Here is a 26405-nt window from a genome sequence, read left to right on the forward strand (position 1 = left end):
TAGGCCCATGATAAGTGCAAGCAATTTTTAAAATGGAGTCACTTTAGCAGCACGAAAAGAAAGATTTGGGTAACACCAATGGATATATTTTTAAAGGGAATAGTGAGGTCGCAATGTACAAATGAAGCAAACCAAATCATTTCAGTTTCAGTTAAAAGGGATATGTGTTGGCTTTGATTTTTATGAAGTCATATTTTATCCAAATATCGTGTTAATTTGAGATACGTTTTGGGCATTCCAGTCACATTCCCATGATGCATCTTAAAATAATACAATATTGCTGCAACATGACAAACAGAAACAAAAGTAGTAGACATTAATAAAGACAGTAAACAGATCCAGAAAGGATGATGTAGGACTTCGTTGGCTCAGACTGAAAAACGGTCCATCGTTATGCCAGCATCAGGTCAGCTTCATGTCACCTCTCACAGCTCAAGGCATTTCACACGATGTACTGTATATCTCTGTTAACAGGGTGGTAATGACAGCGGTGCCACTGACAGGAGGGAATGCAAGGGCCTTGGTGTTTGCTCAGTCAATCTTAAGCAGTGATAAAAAGTCTGGGGATTCAGCTGCAGGGGAGGGAGAAAAAAGACACTGTAATCAACAAGTAAATATTTTAAAAGCACAAATGCATCTGAGTATGAATTAATTCATCTCTTCTAAGTTGACAGTATTTTTGAATAGTTTGTGAAAGCCAAAGTAGCAATGCAAACATACCAAGTTTGTGAGCTCCAGTGACCACAAACACAAAATGAAACTTTAAGCCTTTTTTGTGGGTAATCAGCAATGAAGGATCAACCTAAAACCATTGTTTGTTTTCTGACATAAATAACGCAAAAAATGGACTTGAATCAAAACAGTTGAATCTCAGTCCCAGCTGTATGTATGTGATGTACTCAACAATAAATTGTCAGCACATCAGCGGTACAAGTACAAACTTTAGTCCTTAAAAGACAGACACTTCCATCCACTAGTAAGGATTGGTCATTTACAATAAATTTGATATAAATGTGGCATGACAGAATATCATCAAACTCCGTTCTTGCTTCAAAAAATAAGCTCTAAAAATTAGGTATGATCCAATTCCCTCCATGCCATCACTGCTGTCAGAAAATTCTATTCATCTTCTTTTTTCATTTTCTCTCGTAACAAGAAGCTGTCAAGGCCCAAGGGCTTTGCCTAGCAGTTTGCTTGGCTATATTTATAATTGGACCCTGTCAACAGTGTCCAGTGCAACTCAAGTGCAAGGTTTGTTATGGCAGCTAGTGTGTACTGATTTCAACACACGCCAGCTGTGAGATGGTTTGTCTGTCATTAACACATAGCTATGGGAAGGTGCAGACACAATGGTTGCTCCCACATGCTTGCGGATGGAATGGAAATCTAAAGAGATCAAAGAAAACGGAGCACAGCTGAAGCTAAACTCTTGCAGACGACGTAGAGCTCCAGGAGTGCCACGTATTTAACAAAGACTGAATAACAAAATGCACAGTCAAAGAAGCTATGCCTGCCATACAATAGAATCGCACACTTAAGCTACATAAGTTAAATGTTTTTTCGTCTATCACTTGACATACTAATTGTAGGTAATAACACTTCAAATGCCAAAACAGATTGAGGGTTTTGCATGCTCATCTATCTGCTCATCAGAAGCTCAGCTAAGGTTTGTTTTATTTTCCTCTGTATCTGCAATTCCTATCAAAGTTTGCACCAGTGCTCTCATGTTCTAATCAAATCCAATGTTAATAAATTTCTGTCATTTTGGCCTGCCCTGCTGTGTTGCCAGGCATCTGGGTGGGTGTTCTCCTAATCAGCGCTAGTTCCTCAAATACTGCTAGTGGTGCAAAAAGAGGTCGGTTCATGACTGAGCCTGTCAAGAGTCAAGGGAAAATGCTCTGCTTGGAAAAGCGTCAGATACCTAGAGGACAGAAGGAAATGGGGGCAATGTCACTGCTTGGCTCCAGTAAATACAGCAGAACTTTGATCTACTAAAGAGGGTTTTGTGGGAAGGGTGAAACCTGCTCAGGAGAGATTCTGTATCTAATGACTGAGGGAACACATTTCTGCCTGGACCAGTTTAGTCAACATAAATGTTCATTTCTAAAAATCACATTTGAACAGAGCAGTATCTTAAAATTTTGTTAAATAAAGAAAGACGCATTGATTAAAACTGGTTGAGTTATTGCCTTCTTTTTTGTAAGCTAAGGTTGATAAAATCAGGTGGCCATCTTCAACTGGGTTGACCCCAAAAGTTAATCAGTTGTAGATGTACTGATGCTGCAAATGTCATTAAAATCTATCTGATGGTTCACAAGATAGTTTTCTAAAGGCAAAGTTCTAAATCTAGATACTGATGGTCAGTTAAAGCTTAAAGTATGTGTTGAGGATGACTCTCAGTTACTACCAGACAAAGTTTCAGCTTGATATACTATTTAAAATTAGGGCTGCACAATATATTGCAAATATATTGTTATTGCAGTATCTGTGTGCGCAATATTCATATCACAAAGGACTGCTTGGGGTGCAGTAATTGTCTACTGTATTTGAAGAATTTTGAAGCTGTGTTTTACATGCTAATGCAATATTTAGCCAGTAGTACAGGGTATTACGGCAGCAGAAGCTCATATCTGACACAATGTCACGTAGAAGTAGAGATTTTGTACAGATTTTGGGGGTGGGGGGTTGAACATATATCACACCTGATATCATTATCACAATATTTACAAATAGTGCTGCCAAATGTGCTGTAATATAGCCATTTGTGGGTTGGTAAGTTTATTTGGCCATGTTGAATAAGACTAACTTGAAAAGCTAATCAGTTGTAGATATATACAGTATCTACTACTTCCTGGGCGTTTCATTAAAATCCACTCACTGGTTTATTAGATATTTTGCTAACAGACATATAAACAACGATTCTCACACAGTTTAAAAAAACATTCACAGCTAATAAACTTCTTTAACATAAAAAGGCAAATTGCATAGATTTTTATTAAGAGATTCGTATCAAAGGAGAAAAGCATCACACACGCAGAGATGGTTTGTGAAGAGAAAATAAAAACCAGTAGGGGGAGATACAGTTCTTTATCCAGTCAAAGCCAAATACAAGAGTTTGCTCACACATCTGCTTTTGGGTGCTTTTTTCATCAGCCTGAGTTTTGCAGAATCAATTTGGAGAAGCCAATTAATTTTAGACACATTTTCAAGCATATTTTAATCTGCTCCAAACGCATTTAAATAAAAACAATCAGAACATAGGGTGTTTTATTTTATTTTATTTTATTTTTTTATTTATTTATTTATTTATTGTAAGTGGCACTGCAGCTCAGCCTCTGCTTCTCGCGCAAATATCGCCTTACCCATTTACCCCCAGGGAACCTTAACAAGTCTCTCCTACCTGGCACCGTTTATTCTCTGCAGAACGACACCAACCGCGTCCAATAAAATCCTGGCAAACGCATTCCTGTGGAGACATTAACCAATCGGCAGAGAGGAGGGCGTGACTCTCCTTTACTCCAGCAAAGCAGAAGTATGAAGTTCAGTTAACAGTGAGCCGCTGCAGTGAGAGAATGGTGCACCTTCGCGCGCGCAGGTGCGTCGTTTTATTATCCAACCCCGATTTTGTGCACCTATAAACTTTAGCCGAAGGGTGTATTTTGACAGAAGCGCATGCACAAAGTTCTGCGGGTCTCCGCTGCGGTTCCGCTCCACAAATGGCTCGGATTATCATTGTTGCCCCGCATCTGCACGGGACTGGCGCTGCTTTGATTCTGCTCGCGCTCATTCTGACAGGTGATGCAGCCGCAAATGTTTTCGACAGCTACGGATTGTCATACGCCCTGAGGGCTGAGCTTTCAGAAGACACGATATTGGTCGCCAATAACGGGATCCGCGTGCCTTTCGGGAGATCCGTTTCTATTGATCCCGTGAACGATTTGGTTATCCAAGTTCAGCCGGGTGACAGATGCAGCGTTACAGTTTTGGACAACGACCCCCTGTCTCAAAGGCCGGGACACCTGTCTCCGAAAAAGTTTCCTTGTGAATTTGGCCCCAGCGACGTGAAGTACTCTCACTTTGGCTCCAGGAGTCCTCCGAGGGACAGAGTGAGATTACAGCTCAGGTATGACACGCAAACGGATACAATTATAATCCCATTCATGATGGAGGTGGAGGTTGTTTTTACTCAGCTGGAAGTGGTGACAAAAAACATGCCTCTTACTGTTGACAACCTGCTGGGCGCAAGTAACCCTATAGACAGAGGGATATTGGAATTTACCTTTGATAGAAGTGCGCACCAGTGTAAAGTAGTCTCCCTCTCCAGTGGCAGCATGCTTCCCAGATATGGTAAACTTGTGGATGACAGCCTGGGAACAATGGTAGACTGTGATGATTTTATTAGGAAGAACACCCGCTATCAGCATACTTTTGCTTTGAAGTCTCCCAACAGAGATTACATCCCCATGCTTGTGGAATTACAGGACAGAGAAGGCAATGTGCTCAAGCAGGAATTTTTCCAAATTTTGGTGAGAATAAAAGATGGGGAGGACAACACGCCCCCTAAGCCCAGCTTTGTTGCTATGATGATGATGGAAGTAGATCAGTTTGTAATGACAGCAGTAACCCTGGATATGTTGGCTGCAGAGGATGTGGAGTCAAACCCTGATGATTTAATTTTCAACATCACCTCCCCCCTCACTTTTGATGAAGGCTACATAGTCAGCACAGATGACAGGAATTTACCAATAACATCATTTTACCAAGGAGACCTCAAAGAATTGAAAATTGCGTATAAACCTCCTGCTGTGGATTCAGACACAGAAAGGATTTTCCAGATTGAGTTTGAGGTGGTGGACACAGAGGGTGCTGTATCAGACCCATTTGCTTTCATGATTGTTGTTAAGCCTATGAACACGCTGGCCCCTGTGGTCACAAGAAATACAGGACAGTTACTATATGAAGGTCAGTCCAGACCTTTGTCTAGTTCACAGAATCTGGAAATAAGTGATGAGGATAATTTAGACAAAGTACAAATTACTGTAATTGCTGGCCTGCGGCATGGAGAGTTAAACATTCTGGGTTCCACTAGGAAATTTTTCACCCCAGCTGACCTCGACGCTGGAGTTGTCACCTACCAGCATGATGGCAGTGACACATACAGTGATAACATTATCTTCAGAATGATGGATGGCACGCATGAGGTGGAGTTTTTGTTTCCAATCACAGTTGTGCCAACAGATGACGAGCCGCCCATAATCAACGCCAACACTGGTTTGGTTTTATTCAAAAACCAAATGATGCAAATCTCCTTACTTATGCTCAGTGCAGCTGATATTGACTCAGAAGATTCAACAATAAAATTCACATTAGAGCCTCCCTTTTCAAAGATCGGGCAGGTGTTGCTGCGCCAGTCTGAGGCACCAGAAGACCCATCTACCTGGAAGTTTAATACAGATGATGAAATGTATGAGAAAGTTGTAACTGAATGGCTTCAACAGGATATTACTGATGGAAAACTTTTCTACAAGCACTCTGGACTCCACAGCACCAGTACAGTAATGGATCAGTTTGTGTTTAAAGTACAAGATGACAATGACCCACCTAATCAATCAGGTAAGAGCACATTTATTATAAAAATTCTCCCTGTTGATGACATCCCACCTGAGCTGTACCCTGGCACAACCCTGCAGATGACGGTACATGAATATCAGCTTACCTACTTCAAAAAAAATTATCTTCGGTACACTGACCTTGACTCAGAAGATCGGGATCTCAAATACACAATCATCCAACTGCCAACAGACACAGATGATAATAACCCAGTTGTTTTGGGAACTCTTGTGTTGACTGAAAACCCCAACATGGAAGTGACAAGTTTCACCCAGGCACAAATTAACCACCATAAAATAGCCTACAGACCACCTGATCTTGAGCTTGGAATTTCCACTCATGTTTTACAGTTCAAGTACACCGTGGAGGATGATTCTGGAAACAGTGCAGAAGGATTTTTCACTATATTTCTAAAGCCTGTGGACAACAAACCACCACAGATAACAAACTCAGGGTTTACTGTGATTGAGCATGGCCAACATATACTAACAAGAACTGAGCTGGACACCACAGACACAGACACAGACAGCAGCAAAATAACATTCACTGTTACACAGCCTCCTCTTCATGGTCAGATGCAGTTTAAATTCACTGATATGACAAAAGGAGATATTTTCAACTTACATCATATTGGAAAGGGCATGATCTCATACATTCATAGCGGAGATGAATCAACAGTAGATTTAATACACATAGATGTCAGTGATGGGGTGCACATTGTCCCAATAACAATAAAGATTACCATAAAGCCAGTTGATGATGAAACTCCAACTATCATTCTTCCAGCTGGAACAATAGGTTCCTACTTAGATGTACTCGAAAATGAAGCCACAGAAATCACAAGTAATGTCCTCCAGGGAAGAGATGAGGACACAGATGACCTTCGTCTGACTTTCATTGTTGAAGACAAGCCATCATTTGGTGAAATTCTGGTGAAAGGGGTTCCGTCTGACACATTCACTCAGGCTGATATCATTAATGGCTTTGTGGTCTATGCTCATACAAGCGGGGAGATCGGCCTGAACACAAAGGAGGACTTTTTCAATCTCACTCTGACTGATATGTCTGATGAGTGGACTGTGGGAGGAAATAAAATCACAGGTGTCAGAGTGCATGTAACTATTCTTCCCCTGGACAGCCAGGCTCCAGAGGTCTTTGTTAGGCCACAGTTCACTGTTACTGAGGGAGAAAAGAATGTCATTCAGACTCTTCATATAAGTGCCAATGATGTTGATACCCCCAACGATGACCTCCTTTGTACAATTATTGTACAGCCCACTTCAGGGTATGTGGAAAACATCTCTCCTGCCCCAGGCTCAGAGAAATCCAGGTCTGGCACAGCTATTAGTGCTTTCACCATCAAGGACATCAGACAGAATCACATTTACTATGTTCAAAGCATTCACAAAGGAGTTGAACCGGTAGAGGACAGGTTTACCTTCAGATGCTCTGATGGCATCAATTTCTCTGAAAGGTACTTTTTCCCCATTTCCATAATCCCTTCTAATGATGAAAAGCCTGAGATTTACATGAGAGAATTTGTAGTTATGGAGGGCATGAACATAGTTATTGACACTCCTATCCTGAATGGTGCTGATGCAGATCTCCCTTCTGATCAGCTCACAGTCTTTATCACCAAACCTCCCAGGCATGGATTTATTCTCAATCAGCTCACCACTGGCTCCCTCCCTGTATCTAACTTCACTTTGGATCAGATCAGGGAGGCCTCCGTTATTGTGTATGAGCATGATGGCTCAGAGACAACAGAGGATAGCTTTGACATCATTCTCACAGATGGAAAGTTCAGCGTGGAGAAAACAGTAATAGTTATGGTAATCCCTGTGGATGATGAAACTCCGAGGCTGTCCGTCAACGATGGCCTTGAAATTGAGATAGGTGAAGTTAAAGTAATTAACAGCAATGTTTTAAAAGCTACTGATCTTGACTCAGAGGATAGTACGCTGACTTTTATTATCAGATATGGGCCCGGTCAGGGGTATTTGCAAAAAACAATATTGTCTGGAGAATTTCAAAATATAACCGTTGGGATGAATTTTACACAAAACGAAGTAGATCAGGGACTGATTATTTATGTCCACAATGGGCAAGAAGGAATTCGTGACCTCATCAAATTTGATGTAACAGATGGATTCAACCCTTTAATTGACAGATACTTCTATATCACAATTGGTGACATTGACATGGTCTTCCCTGATGTGGTCAGTAAAGGTGTATCCCTTAAAGAGGGGGGCAGAGTTACTTTGACAACTGACCTTCTCAGTACAAGTGACCTTAACAGCCCAGATGAACACTTAGTTTTCACAATTACCCGTGCTCCTGTGAGAGGGCACTTAGAATGCACAGACACACCTGGGATGCCAATCTCATCCTTTACGCAGCTCCAGATGGCTGGTAATAAAATCTTCTACATTCACACCGCTGACGACGAAGTGAAAATGGATAGCTTTGAATTTGAAGTGACTGATGGTTACAACCCTGTGTTCCGCACTTTCCGGATCTCCATCACTGACGTGGACAACAAAAAACCTGTAGTAACAGTACACAGTCTGGTGTTGACAGAGGGAGAAAACAAGCTCATCACACCATTTGAACTAACAGTGGAAGACAGAGACACTGTCGACCGGCTCTTGAAATTCACAGTTACTCAAATCCCAGTTCACGGTCGCCTGCTCTTTAACAACACCCGGCCTGTCACCTCCTTCACAAAGCAGGACCTGAATGAGAACTTGATCAGCTACAAACATGATGGCACAGAGAGTGCAGAGGACAGTTTCTCCTTCACTGTCACTGACGGCACCCACACGGACTTCTATGTCTTCCCTGACACAGTTTTTGAGACTCGAAATCCTCAAGTGATGAAGATTGCAGTTCTTTCTGTGGATAATGGGGTGCCACAGATTGTAGTAAATAAAGGTGCCCCAACACTGCGAGTTCTGGAGACAGGTCACCTTGGCTTTGTTATCACCAGTAAGACCCTTAAAGCAGAGGACAGAGACAGCATTCAGGGCTTTGTTACATTTAGGATTACTGCAGGCCCAGAACATGGCTACCTGATCAACCTTGGCAAAGGAAATGCTACTATCACCACCTTCACGCAAGGTAGGAGTACTGCTCATTATATCACTTTATTGTAATGTTCTACATTTGTAACATCCTAAAATTTTCTCATGGAAGACAAGTTTTAATTTTCATGGGCATTTGATGTTAATCTTTAACTCACCTAACTTCCTGTGATCCCCCCCCCCCCACACACACACACACACACACACACACACATGCACGCGTGCACTCATATTTTTTTCATGCCTGGTAAAAAGAACAATACCTTCTTTTATCATAAAGGTTTTTGTTATGTTTCATTCAGTAGAAAGTCTGTTTAGATAGAAGAAGTATGTATGTGCCCCAGGCTCCTGATCTCCAGAGGAGTGCATTTTTCAAACAATGCCTAGCGTGTTTCACTTTGGGAGAAAACTGCTGGAAATTTGTACATTACTGCAGAACAGTTTTCTAAGAAAAGCCAAGAGTTTTACAACTATGATGACAGATATTATAAACAAGGAAACATGTCAAACGAAGGGAGACTGGCTCAAAGCAAATCACTGACTTTGTAAACAACACAGGGTGCCTGCAGAAGCTACATTTCAAACAAACCATAGGGGCATCTTGCTTAATGGGAAATCTCTGTGTAGCAGCACAAGCATTCTGACAGTGTTCATGTTTCCCTGCTTTTATTTACTGAACCAATGTGAAAGGCTTCCCCCATAGACTAAATATTCAAAAGTAAACAGTGAAAACAGACATTTTCTAAAAGTAAGTTGAATTTATTTTCATTGCTTTATTTTTTTACCCATTGCTTTTTTGGGAATGATGTTTGAATATTAAATTTTGAATACAGTAAATGTTTAAACTTCACATTACAAAAGTTTCTTCATCATAAAGGATCCTGTCATGCCTTGTACCATCAGCATGACATGCATGGGAGTGATGGTGCACCAAGAGTCAAGAAATTCCTATTGCTCAATATCATTCAGGATTGGAACATATATATATATATATTTCTTTTTACCAGGCAACCTTGTCTTCCTAAACCTCCTGACACTATCAGCATGTATATTTCATTACACAACCGTCTATCTCGTAAGACAGGCATCAAGATTTATTTTTGACAAATAAAAATAATCTGAACATGTACCTGTTTGTTATGATTTCAGCAAAAACCCATGTGAATATTTGTTTGTAGTGTGTGGCTGTCATTTATGTAGCTCTGTTTTGTTTTTTTCAGCTGAAATCAATGACATGAATATATGCTACATTCTGAGGGATGGTGACAGTACCACAAATGATGTCTTTCACTTCTCCATTGAGGACAGTGGTAAGGTCTTTTAGTATGTACTCTTTAAAGTACCATGGCAATGGTCGGATTTGAAGAGGGGTCCCAGTCTTATGAACATATTAACATTAGCACTATTGGCTTTTTCAAACCTGAGAAAGGCTTAGACACACTACAGTGGCCCAATTAGGCAAAATGTGTGTGCAAAGTGAGGAAAATAAACTCTAGAGCTATAATTTTACCCTGTATTTTAGGTAAGAAAAAAGTATTCATTAAATGAGGAACCAAAATATACTATTTATATAGTAGATGTGTGTGTTTTGTATTTGCTAGGGTCTGTTGATTTTTTGTTTTAACTAATAGCTTGAACAATAGATTTGAACATCAGGGTTTCTTGCTTATTAAAATTTTATCTAAGCATTCATGTTAGTCTTATTGCAAACTACATGAGAAGGCCTGCCTTATGGCTCCCACCCATAATTACCCATTATTTTTTTTAGCAAGCAATGAATCATTTAGCAAATGACTAATTAGTAAAGCAATTAGCGCAGACCTTCCCTCTAACGAAGACTAGTAATCAGGCACAGGCTCATTGAAAGTTTGAGGCAATCATGTCTGTGTTGGCGATTAGCAGAGGCAGCGTGCCTTACAGTGTGTCCTTTTTACTACCCTTCAGCTGTGATGAGTGAGCACAAAGACCCACTCTAATGGGGGCCCTCTTTTCCCACAAGTACTTCAGTAGCCCCTGTACTCATTTTCTCATTTCCCGTTTCTCGGCACAAATCTGTTGCTTCAGTTGAAATCAGCGGCAACAGGTGGATGGGGTGCTGATGAGTGATGAGTGAAAAGCAGAAGCTGGCTGTGAGTTACAGTTCCTTTTTTGAGCTGCTGTTTGCTTTGAGCACGTTTGGAACTCCTTTGTTGCTGAGGTTCCATTAGTCCCTCTGTTATTACCCCACTTTGGTTATTTGTCAGGGATCTCTGGTGGTTTTTCACCCCTCTGTCATTCTCTTGATGACATACTTGCGTCCAACACTAGTAGTTTGTCCTCCGGAGCTGGCAATTAAATTCACTTTCTCACTTGCTCTCCACAGTCTTTTACATTTCTTTTAGACATGAGTAGAATTAAAAATAGCATGTGTTTTTTCTATAATCTTAATCACAGTTATGTGCTCACTGTCAGACACAGCACAAACCTCCAAAATGTCATTTTTCTGACATTTGATTTGTGTTTTATTGTTGTACACAAATGCCTCTACAAATTTATAAATAGCTGGCCAACCCAGACCTGAGGACTCACAGCTCTGCAGTTAGTGAAAATATTTTTTTTCACTAAGATTTAAGAGGTGTTAGTGGCAGCCTTGAATCCCTGGAGCCTGCAGTTTTTTCGACACCCGTCTGGTGGAGGAACTTAATGGTGTACATTGGCACACGGCTGCTCTGTGTCATGTTAAACGATGGAAAACACCCTCCTCCTTGCTTCAAGTTCACTGGGTCACTGCATCTTTACAATACCTTTTGGGGAAAAGGCTGCTTTTCCTGTTGCTTCACCTTACTAGTATTCCAAAAGTGAATATATCAGATGTAAGCATAGCAAGAGTTTGTTGATGAGTAACTGTGTGTCAGATTTTTTGTTCTATATTTTTGTTGGTCTATATGTATCATTGTCAATCTTTTGTAATTACATATCTATATCTAAATAACGAACAATAACAAAAATCATCCAAATGTATGTTTACTGTCTCTATTTAAAGATATGTTTATTATAACAAAATAGGAATTTGAAATTGAAACGACTAACAACCCAGGCTTAGTGCAATGCACTGTTAAAGTTTGAATGTGTTTTTTTGTTTTGTTTTAACAGAAAGGTTAAATGAATGGAAAGTGACAAGTCATTTATTAAGTGCTTCCCATAAACTAAAGTCTTTTTGACTACTGACCGCTAGATTACTTTAACTGAGGAAAGTGCTGCTCTTGGGATTTTAATTGAACTGTCAGAGGCTGAGGTTCTCTTCCGCAGCAATGTATCTGCTTCTTTACACTGTATTTTACATGCAGTTTGTGTGTAAGGAGCCTAAATTCAAATGTCATTTAGACTTGGCCTGCTCTCATTTACTATTTGTCAAGTTTGTAGTTGAGATTTGACCTTTGGTTTTGCTGTGACAGTGAGTTTTTGTGACTTTTAAAACTATAACTAATAGACATTTAGCTTTATAAAAGTTATGTTCTTTTATTAACTAAACTTGGTTTAATAAAGACAAAAGTTAAAAGATTGGAATACTTGTGTAATATTTCTTGTAGTCCACTAGTTTATCATATAGGACTCTTCATTTTTATTGCTAGAAATGAATCTTAGTTGTATTTAAGATGCTTTTGCCCAAAAGAAGATGACAAAGTTATTTTCCCATAGCTGCTTGTATAGCTCAGTATTTGTTAATCCAATAAAAAACCTTGGAAAAATAATCACACAAGAGTGAAATTGCACACATTCATTTATGGGTAGGTGTCAATAAACTATTTTGGAGAAATCTGAAACCTGGAGAGCAAAGTCACCAACAGACGCTTGAGCCAGAAACCGTTTTAATTACTTAGAAAGTGTTTTGTTTGAAACAAAATTGGTGTTTGGATGTGTGTGTACGTGCGTGCATGTGTGTGTTGCTGGCTAGGGTTGGAGGTCTGCTCTTGTCATTTTAAATCAGGTAATTGCTGTGTTTCGGTGGACTCCAGCACTCCCCTTGTCTCCTGGGGATTCGAGTGTATTCAGGTGAGCTTACCTGAGCACACACAAGCCCTGGCATTCCCAGGTAGTTGTTTATTGAGCTGAATCCCTGTCTGCTTTCAGCCAGTCAGTCAGCATTACAGATGTTCTTAGTGACAGACGCAACTGCTGTGGTCTTTGTTTTTCATTCCACTCACGTCCACCTTATTCTTTCCTTTACCGGGGTACCAAGAGGCTAAAAAAGATCATTAAGTGCTCCAGTTAAAAAAATGTCATGCCTGAAGAGCAACTAAAAAGTTTTCTTGTGTTTTCCATTTGACCAAAAATATTTGTTCACTAGGGCCGACGGAGTGCACAAGTCATTATTTGTAGTTTATCCTGAAGCTCTTTTGCATGATATAAAATAGGGTTGGACTGGACCTATTTTTTATGAAAGGCCTTGAAACAAAGAGATTTTTGTTGTCTTCAATGCATGCCATAAGGCTCACCTCCACAAGGACGTTTTATTTGTTTCTTTTGCGTCATGTAACAAGATAAGGAAAAGTCTCAGTCAGTTCCTTGAGTTAATAAATCCTCCAAACCATTTCAATCTGCAGTAACATCTGATATGTCGGCTGTTAACGGCCCCCATGCTATCTGCATGTAATCGCTTGTGACACTGAGCACATACTCCATCTCCCTTGTCTCCCATATGGTTTAATTCCTGGTTTGGAGGGATTATCTTACTCCCCATAGCGTGCTAAAGTACAACAAAAGTAAGGCAGAACATGCACTCACACGTAGATGCGAGGTTGGTATATACTGTAATATCCTCTTCACAGCTGAGGTGATGACTCTGTAGTTTTGTTTCATCCTGTTAATAATAAAACTGTCTGCCTTATACTTTTCTTCGGAGGTATAACATTGCTGTGTCCTTGGGACCTATGTGGTATGAATCATGTACAGAAAGCAGGCTCTAAAATTCAGAAAATTACAAAGCTAGTATAGGTGTTTGGTCTAGAAATAATTTTAGGATGTTGAGGGGTTTTCCATATTCCACCTGTGCTGTCAGTAAAGTAAAAGTCAGTAAATTTTAGATATAGTAATTTAATGGTGAAGAAATATTTAGTGACATAACATCTAAGATTTTATTATAGAGCTTTTCTTGAGAAAACATCTGCTTGATTTAAGCTAATCATTCTAATTTGGTCAGTTATTTGTGTCTTTTCCTGGTTTCCTGTGTTTCTAAGATCCTGTTATAATTTCCTCACCTTTCTGCATTGCAGCTATATTTACAAAGCCCCTGCTCCAATCTTCTTGGTTCAACACAGCATAACAAAGTATATTTGCAAGCTATTTTTTTCCATTTTAGTGTGAAAGGAGCAGAGTGTATTTAGACAAATGCATATTTGGGAAGCAACTAACTAAAAAAAGTGAAGAAGCTGCACTATCTTTTGTGCTGCTCTTGTCTCAAAGAAGTTTGCTATTCAGTGGGATCTTAAAGATCCTATCTAATTTTATTCATTTGAACAAAAGACTAACAGTGTTATCGGCTTATTCCACAGCCAAATCACTGAAAACATTGTAATGACAGGTTTTATTGTGAGATGATGAATCCAGCATTGATCTTGTGAGGCTTTTCTTGGGTTTGCCTTTCTTTCCTTTTAGAAAAAAAAAGAATACAGGGAACCCTGGTTGATTAGTATTTCCTAGTCTCAATATGCTGCCAAAATGAGTATGTGGAGCCAAGGGTAACAAAGCAGAGGCAAAAGTATAGAAAGCCCAGGCCCAGGCATGTCCCGTGGATGATAAAATGTGTCATGACTGCCTAAGGATATCAGTGTAGCAGAACTGAGATGGCTCTTGAAGCCAAAAGCTTCTTGGCTTAAGTTTTTGGCATCTGATTGTGGATTGTTTCAGTTCTCAGGTCTGGAAAACCTGATGAATGCATTTACCAAAATTCAAAAAGCAGCAGCAGCATTATAAAAAAAAAGATAAACAGTGCTAGATCCATTTATTTGTATTAAGTGATTTGATTTGCTGTTTTGAAAAATGAGTGTGAAGACACGATTCCTACTGTAATATCAGGCTGTGTTAGTTTTGCAGAATCACTCTGGATAATGTGTTTTTGGCCCCTGAATCCCAGTGGTGGGCCAGAGTTGCTCCTCTCAGCCATGCTGTGTGCTAAACCTCTGGCAGCTGGCTCAGTGGTCCCAGCTCTCTCCAGATGAGCTTGGTTTTAGCCATTTGAACCCCTTGCATGGTACACCCTCTTTTATATGCACTTTTTATGCACATTCACAGTTGCACACTCAGAGGATTCACTCTCTTGCCATTGTGGGACCAGCTGCATGATTTCTATAATCAGAGCACTTAAGTTTTTATCACGATGCCGGGCACCAACTGCAGTTAATGAAAACTGGTTTGACTTTGATTTCAAGACGTCTGTTTTGATTACATTAGCATGAAGTAGACCAAAAAAAGGTGATTTTTTTTCTTTTTACCAGCAACATTTCAGCAAGCACAGTAATTTTAATGGTGCACTGTATTCAAACTGATGCAAACTCCCCAGAGAAGATTTTCACTTCCAGACACAGTTGGAACATGTTCTGTGACTGACGGCGCTCTCTTCTTATAAAAGGTGCTAATGAAACCTTTTGGGGATTCTGTTGGTGGATCGAGTTCCCACTCTCCACCACATGTTCTCCGTAAGTGTGGTCAGATCGACAGGAAACAAGGAATCATCTTGTGGAGGAATGGGAGGGTGGTACCAGCTGAGGAGATGAAAGATGGAAGTGCTTTGTTAGTGCTAGTATTTGTGGCGGCCGAGGCGTCAAGCTGCTTCCTGTTGCCTGTAATGATGGCATGAATGTGCTGATGTGTGCTTCAGTCTCTAAACACCACCTGTGTTGACAAGTGGTGAGTGCTGAAATAGAGCAGCGTTAGTGGGAGCTTCATCTGCATGTGAATGGAGCTTATTTTCATATTTGCCTTTGACGTGATTAGCTGTAGAATAAAAAGTATGGCGCATGATCATGTGGCCAGTTTCTCTACTATTCTAAAAATATAAAACTGCATCGAACTGTGGTAATTAAAGCCCAGAATTTTTGTGTTTTTAGTTTGCTTTTCCTTATCTATGTAAAGCTATTAATGGATTTCTAAAAAATGCAAGTTTTAAATTAAGACTTAGCATTCTTGAAGGAATGCGTATCTCCCTCCAACTTTTAATAACACAGATTTAAACTAAGATTGTCTTGTGTTGAGAAGAGATAAGTGATAGCCCTTTAGTCAACTCTCATAAATGTTATTATTAAAGGGCCAATATTGTGTGTTTCTCAGGTATATATTTAAATACTATGCCACAATAAAGAATCTATGTCACCTTTAGTTGTTATTAAAATGCTGTTTTTATGTTTAAATAGGAAATAAACATCTGCTCATCATTTCTCTTCTAAACGACTTCAAATTGGCCTCTGTCTCTTTAAGAACCTCCTCCTGCTTCTGTTTCTGTCCCGTCCCGTTCGATGGGGGGGGGGGGGGGGTCGCGCGTGCGCTATGATGCAGTTTACTTGGCATCTGAAAATACATTTCCACAAAAGTATTTTTAATCTGAAAAGAGCTTTACTGAGTGAGAAGAAGTGTTGAGAGCAGCAGACAGTTAAGTTTCACTTTCACTTTCACCCGAGAGCCTGCAGGAGTCATGGGTGGGGTGTGTGGGGAGGTGGGAGGGGGTGCGCTCTGCCATGAAGAAGTTCGGCTTAAAGACACGTCCCAGGGGCGTTTCTGGTACCAAAAGGCATTTCTGGTCCCCACCTGTCGTTTTGCTCCTCAGCATGACTGCCTAAAAACGTTGCAGGATTTCTCAAACATGCATGAATGAGTCAAAGCAAGGCTTTGGGCATGTTTTTATGAGAGTTTAACATTATAACATGCTGTAAAACTCAAAAAAGTTGATTTTACATGATATTGCCCCTTTAACAATCTAATGCAATTGTGAATTCATGCAATATGTAAAAACAGTTAGAGGTTGTATTAAAGACCCTCAGGTACTACAATACTAAATTTTGTCCAAAATCTGGAACATTTGACTGTGCGTACACTCTTTTTTTATGTTGGCTGAGGTTGATCAGCTGTGGTGGCCATCTTGGATTGGGATGACTCCAAAAGTAAATCAGTTGTACAGATACACTGTGGTTATTTTCATAAAATATGCCGAGTGGTTTATGTGTTGTTTTGCTAATACTACAAACAAATGAACACACATGAAACATATTTTGCCTTTGGTGCTGATAATAAATGATTTTAAAAGCTGAAATCCAAATATAGTTTCTACAAGAATAAAATAGGTCACTGACAACTGAAGTAGATTTTTTGCAGTTTTGGCTTATTTAACCAATGATTGAATTCACTATTACTAAAATGTTCTGCATACATTATTAGCACTGTTTTAAAATGAGCAAAATTTGTAGGCCTAAGATTATCTATTATTCTGTATTATTCCAAAAACATCCATGTGCAACAAATGTGATTTCTTAAACCAGTAGGTTTGTACTCTCTTTTTCCTTATTTTTGTTACTCCTGCTTTATAAATATAAGAAAAGCCTGAAGGAGGGTGAAAAACACAAAACTAGACCCTATTTCAACTCAGAGACTACAAAATACCTAGAGTTTAAATTCACCCTTCCCCCATGAAGAATACAACAGAATGTCTTGCTGGCTGAAATTAACTAGACCATGCTTCAGCTTATCTTAGTTTTCCAGCACATCGACTTGGAGTGAAAAGTTACATATTAGCAAGAAAACAGGATGATGTGAGGAAACAAGACCGGAAGGTGCAGGTTCAGACAACAAGGGCAATCTCATACAGTGGTTTGTTCACTTAAAAAATCTCTAAATAATTAGTTATTATATTATATCTCTTCCATTAAAATGCTCAGTGTTGTTTTAAAGGTTGAAACGGGCCAGAGAAAGACTTTATTTTCATGTAATTCTTTTGAGTTTTAGTCATTGTGAAGCTTTTTAGCTGCTAAATGCATGCATTCAAATTTTGTGCAATGTTCCCTTGTGCATTTCTACTATTCTACTATGACAGTTAGGTAATATTTTCATTGTCAGAGCAACTAAACAACACATCACATCACATTTTTTTGTTCTCTCATTTTTTTGGCATGTGAGCCGTTTTGCTTGCCAAGAGAGGTCTTTAGCTCAGAAAATGTTTGTCTCTGCCATGGGTACTGAAAACAATATGGTCTCATATCATAGGGATGTGGTATAATACATATATTTTTTCAGTGTGCAGCTAAAGGGTCCTCAATTTCAACACCAAAAGATCAAATCTAAAAGTTTTTTCAACATTTTTAGATACAAAGACAATTTTTCACACCATAAGTCAGATTTTCTAAGCATCCTTAGAAGTTGCCAGAACATATTTAGAACAAAGGGTTTGTTCTGCTGCACACTAACCATCGGTCCAAAATTACATACTTGGGACAATAACAAACATTAAATCCTTAGCAATTTTCTTTCCTCTGTTTGCGAATGCAGAGCGGCATTCTTATCTTTAACATGCAGGTTTGCTGGATGTCTTCTTCTCACCAGTTGTAAACAAAGGACGGAGTCATGTAACAGTTCTCTAGAAATTACCATTTCCTTTTTGCAACAAGCATTTCCCTTTCAGCCCAAAAGCCCTTTTGCATGTAGGGATTTCCAAGTAACAAGTGTAAAACGCAGCTGAAACTTGTTTTTGAATGACACCAGGAAGGTTGGCCCCCGGTAAAGGCTCAACAAACACCCAGCTTTATTAGTATGGAGCTCATGAGTCTGTGGGACTCGGATGGGCTTTTTATATTCTATGGCTTCACACTGTTGCTTTCAGCAAACAGTCCACCATTATCCGGTCTGACAAGAGAGCAAACACCATGCATTCAGGGGTCAAGAAAAAATGCACACCCTCCCCTTTGTCAAGTCTTGTCTTCGTTCCTGTGGTGCTTTGTTTTCTCTATACTTTTACACTAAGCTGTGCATCTTTTTGTCATTTCATGGCCTCGTATCATTTCTGTTTGGATCACCTTCATTTAATGAAGTGCTACAATTCCATGGATAAATACAGATTTTTATTGCAAAAGGGATATTATTATTATTATTATTATTATTATTATTATTATTATTATTACATTTTTTGNTACCTATGTGTGTGTGTGTGTTTATCTGTACCATTGGCAAAATATCTTAATAATCACAAAACCGATTTTAATGAAAATCCCAGAGAGTAATTATTGGGCTGGCTTCCACAACTGATCAACTTTTGGACACAGCCTAATTTAAAAATGGCCTCCACAGTAAAACAAACCTAATAAACTCAAAAATGTCTAAAACACAGTTAATTTTACAGATTTTAAGTTAAAATGTGAGTCTAAAACTGATACATATTGTTTAAGATTTTACCTACAACTTCAAAATTAACTGTTTGCCTGTTAGCAAAAAATCTCATGGACCACTGGATGAAGTTTAATGAACTTTTTGGAAATGTATCAGAGTGTGTGCATCTACAACTCATTAATATTTAGAGTCAGTTCAGCTTCAAATGGCTTCCACAGGTAATTGGCCTTAGCCAACACGAAAATGTTGATACCTCAGTCAATTTAACAGCTATTGAGCTAAGATGAATCGTACTGAAGAGTCACTCACAGCACTTACTCTGAGAGTGACATCTTGCAGTATCATCTGAGAGTATGCATATTGTTATTGAATAAATTTATAGTTATTATAGATTAGTACTGATATTAGAAAACAACACTAGAGTATTAGGGTTTCCTTTTTATAATACCTTTATAATGTTTGATCTATTATGTGTTAATTGAAATAGAGTAGCTACATGTCCGAATCATAACCAACACATAAGTGAACCGTTTTAAAACATTAGATTGAGGTTTTTGAATGAATGCCTGTGATTCAGCCGTAGGTCAGTAGGGGGCGAACTCAGGCATTGAAGAATCGTGTATAAAAACATGTACTTCCTGAATGTGAGAGTGTGGTTTTGCTCGTCAGCCCGGTGACAAATAAACCTCACTCAGATCCAGAATTCTGGTGTTGTATGACTTTATTCCTTTTACAAATCAATTTATTTAACTATTGTGTTTTAATCTGACTTCAGTCGATATTGAACACGTATTTTCTTACATTATCATCAAACTTAGACCAACTTTGGCCTTGGTTTTAAACTCTGGCATAAAAGTCAATATGCATTTCTTCAAAGAATGCAAGGCCTTTGTCTTTATGACCTCGTCTCTTCACTCAGGCAGAACATAACTTGAAAAGTTGGTATAGAAGACAAACAACGTGGGAACTGAGATAAAGTTGTTACGAACTAATTATTCTGACTTACTGCTCCAAAAGCTGTAGAAATTTATATTTTCACCACGATGTGTTTTTTTTTTTTTTTTGAGTGACTCGCAAAAGATTTTCCAAAGAGATATCAGCAACCTATGCTTTAGAGAGTTCATACAATAGATAATTGACTGGTAATGAGCGAGAAACTCAAGATTTTAAATCCACAGTGACCTTTCTGTGAGCGCTGAAAAAGCCCTGTGGCTGCTAATTCAGCCTTTTGTTGTTTCTCTCTTTGCTATTGAGAGCTCGGGCTTTGGCTCTCTAAACCATGTGGTTCACTGTTAATTAAGACACTGGAGGCTGCGTCCTCTTTGAATGACAGGAATGTCATTCAAGGGCAATCAAGGAATACTTTCTCTGAGCTTTTTCTATTGAATTGAATCAATCAAACCCATCTTCCACTGCTTTTTTATACCTGTTTTGAAAACTTTACAGAGAAACAGGGAAGTTTGGCTTTGAGTCTTTTCAGTTTTTGGAATGCAGTGGTCATCCATCATGTGTCTGTAATAATGAGATGATTATTCATTCTTGATCACCTATATAAATTATGGCTGTGTCAAACAATCTGATTTCCTGCCCTGCAGATGTAGCAGAGACCAGGGAGAGGTCCTGACCCCGAGTGCTTGGCAGGACACTCAGTGTCCTTGGTGGTGAAACGGCAAACCAAGCAGAACACCGAGCAGGTTCACTGAATTGTGTGTCTGGAATTTGTAAGCTAGGGCTACGTGCTAACCATTTGTAAAAACGTAACACTTAGTTAAACGTGTCCAGCCAAGCGTTGTGTGATGTAAAGAAGTGGTTGTACGTATATAGTAAGCGCAGCACATTTTTGTTTATAGCTTTAACAAACAAAAAGTCTTATATTTTTTTATAACTCTCAAAATATGTTTACCTTTGGGAAATCATTTCAGATGTGAACATTAAAACATATTAATGGGTTGTGTGAAGATATGAGCAGACTCACAGGACAGGAGTGACCTTTTCTAAACACACTGGACAGTATTTCCTCTGCTGCATTTCTTTCCTTGGACCACAAATAACGGACCCCCCTCTGAAATAAGAGCTCTGTAATTTTGCTTCCTTTTCACACATGTGAAGGGCTTTTATGATTTATTTTTTTATTTTTTTTAAACCAAGAAGAACGTCAGAGTCTGGTTTCCACAACAACCTTTCACTGCAGTTTAGTATCAAAATAGAAAGTGTGAGTAGGATAAAGGGATTCTTATGCTTTTAAAAAAGTATTTTCTGTCAGTCTTACTGCAGAAGAGAAAATTTTAATTTGTAGATTCAGTGGTTTACTTTATGGCTTTTTTATAGTGCATCATTTTTAATATTTCTCCCCTTTCAGTGCTCAGCCAACCGTTGTCATTTGGATAATAAATTGTCTCTGGATGAACTATCTCTAAATAAGCTAAACAAATAATGTGATTATGTTATTGCACAAAATTTATAAACTTTTAATTACAATATAAGGTAATTTCACCATAAAATAAATAAAAATCATGTTTTATTGCATTCTAACTATTTTTTTAAATAGCTTGAACAAATGAATAAATCTGTGGTTTTTAATAAAAGTCATTCGGGTGATTGCATTTCAAGTTTGGAAAGAGCATAAAACGTTTAATCACCTCTGTATGGAGTTCTTATGTTAATCTCAAAGAACTTTCCCCACTGAGAGCAAAGCATTTCTAGTTTTAAGCTTTTCGAGGCTCTCTGACCTGATGCTTTTGTTCAGGAGCACCTCTGGCCTTTCTTTTAGGCATCACAAATATCACCTCAGAGTGACCACTGAGTCTGGGTGGATGCAGAGGGAAGGACGGATCCTGAAGAGGGGTCAGATTTCTGGCAGAACATTTCCCTGAGAGGATAGGGAAGGGTTTCAGGCCTGTGAAATAATAACCATTCTAAGTCTTTCAAGCCATGGCCAGCTCTCCACTTGTTACTGCAGATATGAGGCTTAGGGTGATTAGACCATATCGTCTCTCTTTCTCTCTTTCTCTCTCTCTCTCGTTCTCTCTCTCTCTCGTTCTCTCTGTCTCGTTCTCTTGCGCTCAGCTCTGCCATGTGCCTTTTACTCTTCAACAGGATTATTATATCCCTTTTCCTTTAATTGGAGAGGTGAAAAGTATGCTGGTATGGTCTGGTACACTGTGGAGCTTAAAGTCAGGTCATTTAGCAGAAATGCTGGACATATAAAATATGTTTTTTTATCACCCTAATGAAACTTTGTTGTTTCTGTTGAACAAAACAATATTTTTTTTTTTTTTTAGCTATATAAATTTCTGCATTATAATAAAGGCAAAACTGCAAATCAGCTGCCATTTTTCATGCCAGAGTTTTAGACCAAGTTGTAGCCATTTTTGTCAAATCTCTTGAATGGTGTCGTGAAAGTTTTCACGGGGCAGTGCTTGAGTACAAGTTACCGATGACGTTCAGCTACTACTGCATTCTATTTTAGCCTAATATCTGTAAAATTGTTTGATTATAGCCATTTTTGTTCTTGCTAAGTTGGATTTGCAGTGGCAGCCATCTTGAATGGGGCTTAACTTCAAAAGTGAATTACATCCTGAGAGCTTGAAAACAATCCATCCACTGGTTCAAGAGATATTTTGCTAATGATACAAACAAACAAACAAACAAACAAACAAACAAACAAACAAAGACATGGGCAAAAACACAAGACATGGTCATGAATGCTGAAAAAACAGCACTACTGTTTATTTCGCTGTCACCAACCACTATTTTAGATTTCCACAAACCTTTTTTCTATTTTTGGTGATCAATAAAAGAATAATTGACTGTCAAGTTGTGCCTTTTTTGTTTTAGCTGATACATTTAGTTAACTAAAATTATTATATTTGTTAATATATAACTTTAGCAAAAGAAATGTTATATGAATGGTTAGAAGTTGTACTTCAAAACTGTATATCTGTAGCTGTGTTTCCATTGACCATGAAAATGTGCAAATTAGAATTTGAAAATAAATTTGCTCAACGGAAACATGTCAGTTTAAAAAAAATTGTGTTTTTCGTCAAAATGTTTTTGCGCTAGGATGAGGTGTTTTTTTTTTTTTTTGGCCGTATCGAAATTGGTGTTTTTCGCAAAACTGCAAAGGAAATAAAAAAGAAAAAAAATTGTATAGGTCTTCTGGACGGGTTCTTCTCTAATGAAATGTTTCGTCTCTTCTCCAAGAGACTTCTTCTGTCTGAGAGTTTCAGGCAAAATTCAGGCTTTTAAGCCCAGCCTCCGTGTGACTGATACTCACATCACCTGGCTATCGTTGACACCTAATTAACACTTATTGTTAACAGGGGGTTCACCCCAAAGATCCGGTGCCCCAGCACAAACAGAGCGATGTTGTATATGCTGTTAAGTGCCAGGAGGACTGCGACCAGTTATACATCGGGGAAACAAAGCAGCCACTGTTCAAAAGAATGTCCCAACACAGACGAGCTACATCTAATGGCCAGAACTCTGCAGTTTTCACTCATTTACAGGCCAGCGGTCACTCTTTCAGAGATGAGGATGTTCTCATTCTTGATAGAGAGGAACGTTGGTTTGAGAGAGGAGTAAAAGAAGCCATTTTTGTGAAGAAAGACCATCCATCATTAAACAGAGGTGGAGGCCTCCGTTTTCAGCTGTCCCCCTCCTACAGCGCGGCTATTGCCAGTATCACTCCACCCCGCCTGTTAACAATAAGTGTTAATTAGGTGTCAGCGATAGCCAGGTGATGTGAGTATCAGTCACACAGAGGCTGGGCTTAAAAGCCTGAATTTTGCCTGAAACTCTCAGACTGAAGAAGTCTCTTGGAGAAGAGACGAAACGTTTCATTAGAGAAGAACCCGTCCAGAAGACCTATACAATTTTTTTTCTTTTTGATTTTTTTACCTGGATTGCTGAGATGCATCAGGACATGCAATGGAAATACTTTTTTCGCATCACGGGAGTCACTTGATCAACAACCGGCTGTTTCTACTGGCGAAAAAGACGACGATGAAGAAGATAACACAGGAAGTAGAAGTAGTAGTAATATCACAGAAGTAGTAAAATAAAGTAGTAAACTCACCGACTACAATTTCCCCAAAACACAGCATACGTAGCCGCTCCCAAGTAGGGACTTGTCTCTGGAAAGCCTCAATAAAAGACACGACGTCTCCTCTGATGATGAGCGCTAGTGTCATGGTAGCAATATGCTATGTGTTTACATGCATTGCCATCATGTTTGTAATGACTTATCGCGAGAACAAACATATTCACGCGTGACTTTAATAGCATTTCTTACTTAATGGAAACACCGCAGTTGCGAAACTGTGTTTTTCGACATTAACAGAATATCGACAATATTTTGCGCACATTTGCAATGGAAACACAGCTATTGTTATTCACTGAAAACAATGCAAATTTTCATTCAGATTTATGTGCTATTTCATGTACATTTTTTTAAATTTCCCATGATATCAACAACAAATTATTCTGTTAGTTCAGTTGTTTATTTATATAAAAGTTCCTTCACATTTTAAGATGTCAGACAGATGGAAAAAACATTTCAACAGCCAGTGTGTATTTTTAGATGTACTGTTCCACTTGATCAGTACTCACAGGTTAGTCCTGGTTTATCCTTGCTAAGCAGTGTTTCGCTGTCTCTGTGGGCCAAGGGCCGCCTGTCTGTCTGCCAGGATGAGCTAACAGATGAGGGGGTCCATGGGGCACTGCAGCTCCACAGCGCTTAACGGTACCCAAATAAGGCCAGACTGCAACATGTATGCGGGGAGGAGACGGAGGGCACCAAGTTGGCACACCCACATTCTTTTGCCTGTCTCTGTCTTCTGTCCTGCATCACACAGCCACTGTGTGAATAAAGAGAACGTATACAGCTTCATAACTTGCACACTTGTGAAATTGTTGATGTAAAGTGGTTAAAAATTACAAACATCTTTTAGTCTTTATGTGTAAAAGAATTAGCACTTTTACCGTAATTTCTTAGTAATAACAAGACAGAGTGATGGCAATTTGTTTTTATTTTTAAATGATGAATTCTGCAGATAAGAAATTGATATGGCATGAAAATTAGACTGTAAAAGTCCTTTAGCATTTTTCAGTAATTTGCACCTCAATGAAAAGACTCGAGCACCAGAGATTTGGATCATTTTCACTAAAATTTCTCTCAGTGCTTTGAGGCCTAGGTGAAGATTAACTCTGGTGTTTTTCTTTGGGCCTCTTTGAAGTGGACTTACTCCAACTCCGCCTTATCTTAATTAGAAAGAAATTTGGAGGAGTGCAGAGGTCCTTTGGAAAAGAACACGTCCACTTCTCACTTCCCTGAAGGCCATGTTGCTGAAGCTTTTAGTTGGACTTCAAGGCACCATTAACTCAGCATTTGCTTATGCCATATTAGGTTTGTATTTACAGTGGAACTGTGAAGGTATATCGTTTTTCTGTGGCTTAAAAGTGCAGTCGAGGGATGCATTGTCTTTAGAAGTTGATGGGTGTAAAATATGAATAATTAATAGTGCCGTTTACTGTCTGGGAATGGTGTGAAAGGCTAATGGGACTAAATGAAATGTATGAGTTTATTTTTTTGTGTGCCAGTCTTTGTCTTAGTATTTGATTACTAATCCAGCTGCTTTTATTTTTCTAAGTTCATGCTTGAATTTAAGTTGCTTTGCTCAAACTATTGCACAGTTTGACTCCAACAAGTGACGTCTGATAGACAACCGAGGCATTTTCTTCTTCTTCTGCCTCAGTGGACAACAGGCTTCACAACTCAAGGATCACACTTGCGGTATTTACCGTTGGCAGGAGCGCCACACTGCTGGCTTTAATCCAAACAGTGCGGTGAGGTCCTGTCTTACAAAGGTCACCTGTCTGCCAAAGAATGATGTGGAACACACAGAAAGCAAAAGCCCAACTCTGTGGTAGACCTCGAGAGGACGTTTTAAACCTAACCACACTTAAGGATTAGTTTACCAGCTAATGTGATAGAATAGCAGCGGCCATCTTATTTTCGCAAAATGTGTTGCATGCTGTGTTCAGCAGACAATAAAAGGTTTCCCTAATGATTAGTGTTGAAAATTTTATGAGATGCATTATGTATTTTTAAATTATTTAGAATGCTTATTACATTGCAAGACATAATAAATATCCAGTCACGGAATAAGGTTTGGCTTTTCTTTTTCTCTTTCTTAGTTTATGTCTTATTTTCACTTTCAATGGAACATCACAGAAAATACTTAATTTACTTCACCATTTTATGTTTGCGACACAGCAGCACCTGCGTTCTTATCTTTAAAATGATATTGGTAGATTCCATTGTTGTGGTTCATCAAAAAATGTAAAAAAGTCCTGTTTCTTTATATA

The 26405-nt window shown here is 38.9% G+C and overlaps 1 protein-coding gene across 1 annotated transcript in view; it reads left to right on the plus strand.

Moving 5' to 3' along the window:
• Positions 1-3406: 3406 nt before the first annotated feature.
• Positions 3407-26405, plus strand: part of frem2b (FRAS1 related extracellular matrix 2b) — a gene marked incomplete at its 3' end in the record, with an annotated part of 38861 nt that continues 15862 nt past the window's right edge. The window contains 2 exon segments of the mRNA XM_014014165.1: positions 3407-8730; positions 9914-10003. Of these exon segments, the coding sequence (XP_013869619.1) occupies positions 3717-8730; positions 9914-10003 (5104 nt within the window).

Source organism: Austrofundulus limnaeus, unplaced genomic scaffold (genome assembly GCF_001266775.1).
Source record: "Austrofundulus limnaeus strain Quisiro unplaced genomic scaffold, Austrofundulus_limnaeus-1.0 Scaffold110, whole genome shotgun sequence".
Lineage (NCBI taxonomy): Eukaryota > Metazoa > Chordata > Actinopteri > Cyprinodontiformes > Rivulidae > Austrofundulus > Austrofundulus limnaeus.